Source organism: Nomascus leucogenys, chromosome X, assembly GCF_006542625.1.
Source record: "Nomascus leucogenys isolate Asia chromosome X, Asia_NLE_v1, whole genome shotgun sequence".
NCBI lineage: Eukaryota > Metazoa > Chordata > Mammalia > Primates > Hylobatidae > Nomascus > Nomascus leucogenys.
The window spans coordinates 140,693,160-140,704,336 of record NC_044406.1 but is presented as its reverse complement, the minus strand read 5'-3'; the positions used below and the strand labels follow the sequence as shown (position 1 = coordinate 140,704,336).

The following is an 11,177-nucleotide window of genomic DNA, read 5'->3' as shown; positions in this document are numbered from 1 at the left end:
CTATCATGAGAACAGCATGGAGGAAACTGCCCCCATGGTCCAATCACCTCCCACCAGGTCTCTCCCTTGACATGTGGGGATTATAGGGATTACAATTCAAGGTGAGATTTGGGTGGGGACACAGCAAAACCGTATCAGCAAGCAGACATACAGGGATACTTAGGTTTTCCAGCAAGCTCTGACCTGTCTGCCTATGTCACTGCCTCAAGTGAAAGCACTAGGACTGTTCTTCTGATCTTCTGGTACCTGCCTTCCAGACCTTCACTTCCCAGTTTGTCACACATTTGTGTAACCTTGAATCCTATATTAAACTCTTTGTTTCCCTAACACTTGTCTTGGCTCTGCTGTCTTCACTGGATTCACACTGATATACATGGCAACCACAACCACTACTTCCACCCTGTTTATTCTACTTGAGAAGACGGCATTGCAAGACATAGACTTGCTTCTAATGTAGAACACTTTGGTAGGGTCTAGGGTGCTGCTGTTATTGTTGTTACATTCATTTCCATCAAGATACCCTGGGAAGCAACCCAGTATCTTTTGTCTATCTTGAGGCCAGAAAAGACAGATACCAACAGAGTCAGTCAAGCAAGAAGAAACCATTATCTAAAGGCACCTACATTCACTATTAAGGAAACTTTTGGATTGTGACACTATTATTTTTTGCCAAGGGTTTGAAGTAAAGAGAAATAGCTGGTGTCACTTCTTTCTTTATTCATAACCGAATAAATAACCATCTTTTATTTTTCTCTAAGTGTCTGTTAGAAAGTGCATATTTCAGTTGAAATCTGGATAAAGCCTAGGGAGAACTTAAATAGGCTGTTTTTATGTTACTGCAGCCTGTACGAAAACATATCCTATACCTGACTTCGGCCACCTTACGTTCAGAGGTCCCAAGTGATTATTTTGTTGTGACCTATCTATTTGTATATTTGATTTGTGCCTGTTTTTCTTTTATTTCTGTTTAGGTAACCCTGTTTGCTATAATGAATTATTCCCTCCCACCATTATGCCTTCCCCTTGAGTCTCTTTCAGAACCAGTCATTTAACTTTAGATAGAAAGATTTTTCAGAATTGTGCTAAACTGGATGAAAATCCCTGGGGTTCTTTTTCAGTTCTGTCTAAATCATGGGCTCTGTGAAGGCTGTGTGATCATTTCAGAATCTTTCATTGGTTTCAGCATGGGCTATGTATTTTTTAAGTTCATTTGTGTCTTTTGAAGAAATTCTACACACCTGAGACTATGCTACAGATCTTTACTGAAAGTCTCCAGGTAACACTTCTTAATATATTTTCAGCATAAGTAAAATACTTTTGTTCTGTAAACAATGGCAAATGTCATCAGAAGAAATTAGGTTTCAGAAAGAACTTCTAAAACAAGCAAATCATTGTATTACTCTTAAATTTTATTAACGTCTTCAGTTTGTGCGTCATTTAAAATGAGACATGTGCTTTAAAAAGCATTCTTATACATAAATAGACCAAGGAACAGTTAGGTAATTGATCCCTAAAACATGCACATCAATTTTATTCAGGTGTGTATAAGAAAGGGAAATAAGCTTTAAACCTTTTTCTTTGGATTAAAAACATTTGGAAATTATTCAGGAATGCCAAATGTTTTTCTGGAACAGATGTATTTTCCAATAGGAAATGCTGATGCAATTAAGAGGCATTAGTGTTGATAAAGAAGACTGGAAAAACATTTGTGCTATGCTAGATAAACAAGAAAAGAGTTCAAGTGGGCCTAAGATCTATGTCAAATAAATGAATCAGGTAGCATGAATTGAAAGGTTTGGATAGAAGAACAGGTACCATGAGCCAGATTATGGGGACACATATATGTTCAAGGCACATGACCAGGCTAAACAGGTGGCTAGATTCTACAGACTAATTTGTTCATTCATTGAGAAAGTGTAAAATGTAATATAATTTCAATTTAATGGCACTTATTGATAAATAAATGCAATTGGATCTAGGGTAGAAAATGTCTTCCTTTCAGATACACACCAGAAATGCATACTAGATAACAGATGCCAGTAGCAATATGATGACAGTCCAATTTTCTTACACTGCAGTTAAATGGTTGTTAAACTGTTTTGTATTAATTCTATATGTCATACTGTCTATTCTCTTTCAAGTTTCACAAAAGAAGTCATCAAAACTAGGCAGATTTAAGAATTTATTTAACCACAAAGAATGCTCAAACTATTATTCAACAGGAGTCAAGCCCAAACCCTGGAGTTGACTGCTGACCGTATTCGGTTTGGGCTTTTCCCAGAATGGAAACACTTTTCCCACACTACCTCCCTTTGCACAGCTAAAATGCTAGCATATCCACTGTGGTTCCCTTCTTTCTTTGGCAAGTCAGAGGAATTTACCTCCCCACCCCCTCTACTACATATTCTATTAGCGACACGATTGCCCTAAATATTCACAGAAGAAAAAGGAACACATTTAAAAAACTGCAACCTTCAACAATATTTAAACCTTCATCTTCCCAAATCAACTGCAATGGGAAAACAGAAGATATCAAGCTATCCACTGTATTGTGAATGATCAGCACACTGAACTTTATTCCTGAAAGTCAATATTAGGAGGACAAGGATAATTATGTGTGCTTCTAATGGGCTACCAAAATGTTCCCCATCTAACTGAAATAAGAAGGTTTCATACTTTACTTGTCTGAGCTCTTAGAAGGAAGCAGCACCAACGTCATTACAATTCCCCAAATAACAACTATTATCCATTCATATTGTTTTGAAGCACCTAAAACTTCTCAATAACAAAAGACATTAAGATGAGATGTTAGCAATACTGTCTCTTGAATACTTTTGTGTGCACATACAAAGTTTCTCCATAGTTTTAGTAGATAGCTCATAAGACTAGTCGCGACAGCTTTGTGCAATTAAGAACAAAAATGTTTCTCTAAATAGATGACACTAGTTAACAAATCAAAGAAACAAAAGCCTTTTTAAGGCTACTGCTGCAATGAATGGTTCAGTCTGAAGTTCACGGGAATAAATCGGTTGATAAGACAAAGATAAACCTGAAGGCATGGAACAAGATTTTAAAAAGTGAGAAGAGGGTTGAAGAGACTGGCAGATACCATCTGTCAGTAAGTGAAAGGCTTGAGTCACATGGATTGCTTTTAACTCCTTGTTCTCTCATATCCTTGGTTAATGATAACTTTTTCTTTCTTATTTCTTCACACAGCTTGGCCATGTAAATCCACCACAGAGAGGTGAAACAATGATATAGATGAACACCTGGAGGGAGGAGGAGAGCAATTTTATTTTCTTGAATCAATCATATTATTCTAAATAATATACATAGGAAAGTAGACCCTTATTAAGAAATACTCCTGATTCCATTAGAGTAGCAGTTATGTAGTAATGGAACACACTAATCAAGTATTTTCCAAGACAGAAGTGTAGTTAAAACTGTCCTTTTTGGTATAACTCACACCCACTTGAATTCTAGCGTTTCCTTCAATGGGAGAGAAAGCAGTGGGGTTGTTGCTCTTCACTGGTAACTCGGCAGAATCAAGGCTAAATGAGCAACTCTTACTGATGTGTCATTAACAAGTCATAAAAAATTCACAAATAACCAAAATTCTCCTGAAGTATGATTTCATTAATTATATTTTTAGGTTTTGCACATGAATTTTATTTTTGATTAATATAAGAATATATTTTAAAAGCCTGAGTAGAAGGCTTTCATCTATATCACTTATGAGCAAGAACACTGCTATGAACTGTTCAGTGCATAATGACACAATAATTACGATGACCCAAACAAAGAAAAGCAGATGATGTAAGTAACACTGCAAAAATACTGGTGCTATTACAGATGTGTTTGCTTTTTAATTCTAGATTATAATTTTAAATTATATTATAAAATAGTCACTACTTGTTCACATTATTGTATCACAAAAAATAGATTTTAAACATTAGTTTCACTGCATTAGTCACTATTTTATTATTTTATTTTATTTTATTTTACATTTTATTTTACATTTTATTTTATATTTTATTTTATTTATTATTTTATTTTATTTTATTTTATTGTAGAGATAGGGTGTCACTATGTTGATCAGGCTGGCTTCAAACTCTTGGCCTCAAGCGATCCTCCTGCCTCAGCTTCCTAAAGTGCTGGGATTTCAGGCATAAGCCACTATGCCTGGCTTTATTTTGCTTTAAATTACAACTTTTTGAGATCTTTAAGTGACTGATTTCATTACTTGCAAGCTTGGAAAAGGATGCATTTATGAACTGCATGCCCTTTGCTCCAAAAGTGAGCAAAGCATTTTGCCTTGTAGGGAACTATAAATATTGCCAGGGTTGGGGGGCAGATTACAGCAGATTCTGTTTATTAATGAATAGGTTGAACTTCTGACATCATATTCACACATACACACACATACTCACACATACATATGCCACAAATGTAAAGTTTACCAACTTGATGTAAAGTTGACTATTTGTCACAGCTGTAATATAAGGATTTTTCAAGCTGAAGTACATCTCGTTAGGTGACAACAGCTTTTGGCAAAGATTGATATTGCATTTAGAGCTGTGCTCTGCATGTAATAAGTAATCAGTAAATATATTCTGAATTTAACAATAATTCAGCTGCACAAATCAACCTAAACTCCCAGACCAAATAATAAGTAAGAAGCTAAGCTCAGGAGCCTAAAATGTGATATTAGGAAGAGAAACCTGAGCAAGGAACCATTCAAGGCCATAACAATTACTTCCAGTATAAAATCTACAGATCTATGACTGCTCTTCTCTTTTAGATAAATCCAGCTGTCTAAGGCACAGGACCCTCAAGCTGTGGTAGAGGAGGAGCAGGGTCAGAGGTATCTGCTTGGAGGTAACTTTGGGCTTCTGGACATGACTGGAGGATGGGGAGGAAAGGCAGCTTTATCTGACCATGAACAGGGTAAAGCACCCCCCACCAGTTAGCAATAGTTTTTAAAGTTGTGGTTTAGGACCTCTTTACACCCTCAAAAATTACTGAGGACTCCAAAGAGTTCTTGTTTAAGGGGGATTATAATTATCAGCATTTGCCATATTAGAAATTAAAACTTTAAAAATACATAATTAACTTAAAAATAAAAACAATAAACCCATTACATATAAACAGAAATGTCTTTATTTAAAATAACTACATTTCTGTGAGGTCAGTTTTATATGTCTCTTCATATATATAATAATTCTCAATAGGAAAGAGGGGTTTAAGTAGAGACATTTCATAGTGACTTCACAGGAAAGCCACTGCCTGGTCATGTGTTTCACTATTAAAAGACATATGTAGCTCATTTCAGAGTGTTAATCACTGAGAAATAATTCTAGTACCTAATTTCTTAGAGATTGAAAAATAAAGCCATACACTAAAAGGACAAAAACTTACAATTGATACGATGATGATGATAATAGTGAGCTTGAGGTTCTTCATACACATGGCTCGAGCAAGATTTCTGCTGGTAGTTTTGAAGGTGACAGACTAGAAAAGAGGCGAGAATTGTTTAACCCCTGGCACTGACTACATGAATGATTTGCAGTAACAACCTGCGAACATTTTACTTCCATTAATTCTGTTTAAGTCCAATGATCTCTCTTTACAAGTAGAGACTGGCCATTCATACTTACTAGTTGCCAAAAGCAAGACTCTGCCAGGCCTATCATAAGCAGTATCAGCCCAATGAAAAGGCTTCCCTCTTTTTTCTTCTCCACTGCAGCAATGCACATGATGTTGAGCACCAGAATTGGTTCTTCCCACTATTGGAAAAGCATTTTCCTCTCTATACTTCCAATAAGAAAGGCTCTTTTAACACCAGCTGACTGCAAGCACATTCGCCTATTCTGCCCAGTATAATTCTGGGGCTTTGAGGCATAAAAACCTGTTTGATTTCTGTAGGAAGATATGTATTTACTTTTGTGAGGGCCAAAACCCATAGAACTTCATTCCTTCTGCTATCCATTTTCTTTTGCATCATCCATTTCTCAGTATCTACTGAACAATTCAGACCAGGACACAAGGAGTTTAAAACAAAAAAGCAAACAACCAACCAACAAAACTCCCTAATAATCCAGCAATTCCACTCTGGGTATGTACCCAACAGATGTATGCACAAATTCACTAAAAGACATATAGAAAAACGTTTTGGACAGCACTACTTTTCATACCTTAAACTGGAAACCACCCAAATGCCCATCAACTGTACAATGCATAAATAAATTATAGGAGAGTCATAACATGGAATACAATACAGTAATGACAATTCACAATCTACTACTACATTTATACAATTTACCACAGATGAATCTCACATACACCATTTTGAGCAATAGAAACTTGACATAAAATACCTGGTATATTTTATTATTTATTTTGAGACACGGTCTTGCTCTGTCACCCAAGCTGGAGTGCAGTGGCACAATTACGACTCACGACTCACTGCAGCTTTGACCTCCTGGGCTCAAACGATCCTCCCACCTCAGCCTCCTGAGCAGCTGGGACTATAGGTGTGTGCCACCACTCTCGGCCCCTGCTATGTTTTATTAATCTATGCGGAGAAATCAGGACAGCGGCCACCTTTGGAGAGGAGTAGTGACTAAAAGAAGGCAGAAGGGAGCTTCTGGGGTACTGTTTGTGCTCTAGTTCTTAATCTGGGTATTGGTTCTACATGGTATGTTCACTTTGTGAAAACACAACAGGTTGTATGCTTACAGTTGATGCACTTATGTATATTATACTTCAACTTATTGGTTTTAAAAAATCCACTCCCTTAACCATAGATTCATCTCCAACCACATACTCCACAAAGTCTCTGCAGTAGAACAACTGACAGGGGCACCAGTCTTTGGGTTTCGCTTGATGAAGAGTGCACAGGATGCCACCTGGAGGCACAGACCAAAACTGATTATATCTAGAGCTAAATATATATGTTGAATAGAATATATGCATTGACTAGAACTTTTGAGAAGAAACAGCAGTTAAAGTGAGGAGACAAAAAAAGCAATGGGGGCAAACAGTCCTTAATGGAACAAAGTTAATATGGGAAACAAGATAGAATAATAGTAACAAAACAATTTCTAATAAGTATCCTCAGATATAAGACATAATTGCACTAATTTTAAACAAAGTCATGAGAGGACATAAAAAATTAGATAACATAAGACAACATTCCAAAAACTATATTTTAATAAAATGGCATAATTTTTTAAAAGCAGAACATAAATGAGCAAAAGCAGCTTCTGCAGTAACAATTCAAAAAATTTGCTCTGAAAACAGCAAAATGTCTAGGTTGTAAATTCTGAAAGAAGATGTAAGATACATGGAAAACTGATCAAGCAAATCCAGGAACAATTTATACGATCAACAGATATTTAACATGTGCTTATTATGTGCCTGGTACTGATTTACGCACCTATTAGCAGTCACAGGAGAGAATACAGCCAAAAGAGAAGGATCAATAATCAAGGGACTAACTGAAGAAAATATCCCCCAAATAAGAAAGACTTGAATCTTCAGACTAAAAGGACCTACCCACCATGTGGCAAGAATATTGAAAAAAAGGCAAATGTTTAGTAACATTTAGTAACATTTCAGACCTCCGAGCTTTTGTTTCAACTCTAATTTTATTTTTTTCTGCCTTGAAGTATAATTGGCAAATAAAAATGGTATATATTCAAGGTATACAATGTGATATTCTCATATATGTATACATTGTGAAATTATTACCATAATCAAGCTAAGTAAAATATCCATCACCTCACATAGTTACTTTTTTGGGTATGTGGTGAGAATGCTTAAGATCTATTCTTATAACATATTTCAAATATTCAATACATTATTATTAACTATAGTTGCCATGCTGTATGTCTGGTATCCAGAACTTATTCATCTTATAACTGTAAGTTCATACACTTTGACCAACATCTCTCCATGTCTCCCACCCCCTGGCAACCACTGTTTTACTCTCTGCTTTTATGAACTGAACATTTTTTTTAGATTCCATATATAAGTGAAATCATACAGTATTTATCTATCTGTGTCTAGCATATTTCACTTAATATAATGTCTTCTAGTTTCACCCACATTTTAGAATTTTTTTTTCTATTCTGGGAAAAATGCCATTGGAATTTCAATAGGGATTGTGTTGAATCTGTGTATTGCTTCGGGCAGTATGAACATTTTAATAATATTGATTCTTCCAATCCATAAACATAAGGTATCTTTCCATTGATTTGTGTCTTCTTCAACTTCTTTCATCAATGTTTTATAATTTTCAGTGTGCACATTATTACATCCTTGGTTAAATTTATTCCTAACTCTTGTACTCTTTTTGATGCTATCACAAATGGGATTTTTAAAAAATTTCCTTTGATTCCTGTTCCAAGATGGCCAAATAGGAACAGCTCCAGTCTACAGCTCCCAGCGTGAACGACGCAGAAGACCGGTGATTTCTGCATTTCCAACTGAGATACTGGGTTCATCTCACTGGGGCTTGTCAGACAGTGGGTGCAGGACAGTGGGTGCAGCCCACCAAGCGTGAGCCAAAGCAGGGTGAGGCATCGCCTCGCTTGGGAAGCGTAAGGGGTCAGGGAATTCCCTTTCCTAGCCAAGGTAAGCTGTGACAGATGGCACCTGGAAATCGTATCACTCCCACCCTAATACTGTGCTTTTCCAACAGTCTTAGTAAATGGCACACCAGGAGATTATATCCCGCGCCTGGCTCGGAGGGTCCCACACCCACAGAGCCTCGCTCATTGCTAGCACAGCAGTCTGAGATCGAACTGCAAGGTGGCAGCAAGGCTGGGGGAGGGGCGCCCGCCATTGCTGAGGCTTGAGTAGGTAAAGTGGCCAGGAAGCTCGAACTGGGTGGAGCCCACCACAGCTCAAGGAGGCCTGCCTGCCTCTATAGACTCCACCTCTGGGGGCAGGGCATAGCCAAACAAAAAGCAGCAGAAACCTCTGCAGACTTAAATGTCCCTGTCTGACAGCTTTGAAGAGAGTAGTGGTTCTCCCAGCACAGAGTTTGAGATCTGAGAACACACAGACTGCCTCCTCAAGTGGGTCTCTGACACCTGAGTAGCTATCTGGGAGGTACCCCCCAGTAGGGGCAGACTGACACCTCACATGGCCGGGTACCCCTCTGAGACAAAACCTCCAGAGGAACGATCAGACAGCAACACTTGCTGTTCAGCAATATTCACTGTTCTGCAGCCTCTGCTGCTGATACCCAGGCAAACAGGGTCTGGAGTGGCCCTCTGGCAAACTCTAACAGACCTGCAGCTGAGGGTCCTGTCTGTTAGAAGGAAAACTAACGAACAGAAAGGACATCTACACAAAAACCCCACCTGTACGTCACCATCATCAAAGACCAAAGGCAGATAAAACTACAAAGATAGGGAAAAAACAGCACAAAAACTGAAAATTCTAAAAATCAGAGCGCCTCTCCTCCTCCAAAGGAACGCAGCTCCTCACCAGCAACAGAACAAAGGTAGACAGAGAATGACTTTGACGAGTTGAGAAAAGAAGGCTTCAGATGATCAAACTTCTCTGAGCTAAAGGAGGAAGTTCGAACCCAGCACAAAGAAGCTAAAAACCTTGAAAAAAGACTATATGAGTGGCTAACTAGAATAACCAATGTAGAGAAGTCCTTAAAGGACCTGATGGAGCTGAAAACCATGGCACGAGAACTATGTGACAAATGCACAAACTTCAGTAGCCGATTCGATCAACTGGAAGAAAGGGTATCAGAGATTGAAGATCAAATGAATGAGATGAAGCGAGAACAGAAGTTTAGAGAAAAAAGAATAAAAAGAAATGAACAAAGCCTCCAAGAAATATGGGACTATGTGAAAAGACCAAATCTACATTTGATTGGTGTACCTGAAAGTGACAGGGAGAATGGAACCAAGTAGGAAAACACTGCAGGATATTATCCAGGAGAACTTCCCCAACCTAGCAAGGCAGGCCAACATTAAAATTCAGGAAATACAGAGAATGCCACAAAGATACTCCTCGAGAAGAGCAACTCCAAGACACATAATTGTCAGATTCACCAAAGTTGAAATGAAAGAAAAAATGTTAAGGGCAGCCAGAGAGAAAGGTCGGGTTACCCACAAAGGGAAGCCCATCAGACTAACAGCTGACCTCTCGGCATAAACTCTACAAGCCAGAAGAGAGTGGGGGCCAATATCCAACATTCTTAAAGAAAAGAATTTTCAACCCAGAATTTCATATCCAGCCAAACTAAGCTTCATAAGTGAAGGAAAAATAAAATCCTTTACAGACAAGCAAATGCTGAGAGATTTTGTCACCACCAGGCCTGCCTTACAAGAGCTCCTGAAGGAAGTACTAAACATGGAAAGGAACAAACAGTACCAGCCACTGCAAAAACATGCCAAATTGTAAAGACCATCGAGGCTAGGAAGAAACTGCATCAACTAATGAGCAAAATAACCAGCTACATCATAAGGACAGGATCAAATTCACACATAACAATATTAACCTTAAATGTAAATGGGCTAAATGCTCCAATTAAAAGACACAGACTGGCAAACTGGATAAAGAGTCAAGACCCATCAGTGTGCTGTATTCAGGAAACCCATCTCACGTGCAGAGGTGCGCATAGGCTCAAAATAAAGGGATGGAGGAAGATCTACCAAGCAAATGGAAAACAAAAAAAGGCAGGGGTTGCAATCCTAGTCTCTGATAAAACAGACTTTAAGCCAACAAAAATCAAAAGAGACAAAGAAGGCCATTACATAATGGTAAAGGGATCAATTCAACAAGAAGAGCTAACTATCCTAAATATATATGCACCCAATATAGGAGCACCCAGAATCACAAAGCAAGTCCTGAGTGACCTACAAAGAGACTTAGACTCCCACATGATAATAATGGGAGACTTTAACACCCCACTGTCAACATTAGACAGATCAATGAGACAGAAAGTTAACAAGGATACCCAGGAATTGAACTCAGCTCTGCACCAAGCAGACCTAACAGACATCCACAGAACTCTCCAAGCCAAATCAACACAATATACATTCTTCTCGGCAACACATCGCACTTATTCCAAAATTGACCACATAGTTGGAAGTAAAGCACTCCTCAGCAAATGTAAAAGAACAGAAATTATAACAAACTGTCTCTTA

The 11,177-nt window shown here is 38.0% G+C and overlaps 1 protein-coding gene across 3 annotated transcripts in view; it reads right to left on the bottom strand.

Annotated features, from left to right (window-relative positions):
* Positions 1-1,388: 1,388 nt before the first annotated feature.
* The window catches only part of VAMP7 (vesicle associated membrane protein 7), a 53,206-nt gene continuing 43,417 nt past the window's right edge, over positions 1,389-11,177 (bottom strand). For all 3 annotated transcript variants that reach the window (XM_003279346.2, XM_003279344.2, XM_030807010.1), the window contains exons 7-8: positions 5,419-5,511; positions 1,389-3,269 (exon numbers count right to left, since the gene is read on the bottom strand). In XM_003279346.2, the coding sequence (XP_003279394.1) occupies positions 3,201-3,269; positions 5,419-5,511 (162 nt within the window). In that variant the 3' untranslated portion in view covers positions 1,389-3,200. The remainder of the gene's footprint in view (positions 3,270-5,418; positions 5,512-11,177) is intronic.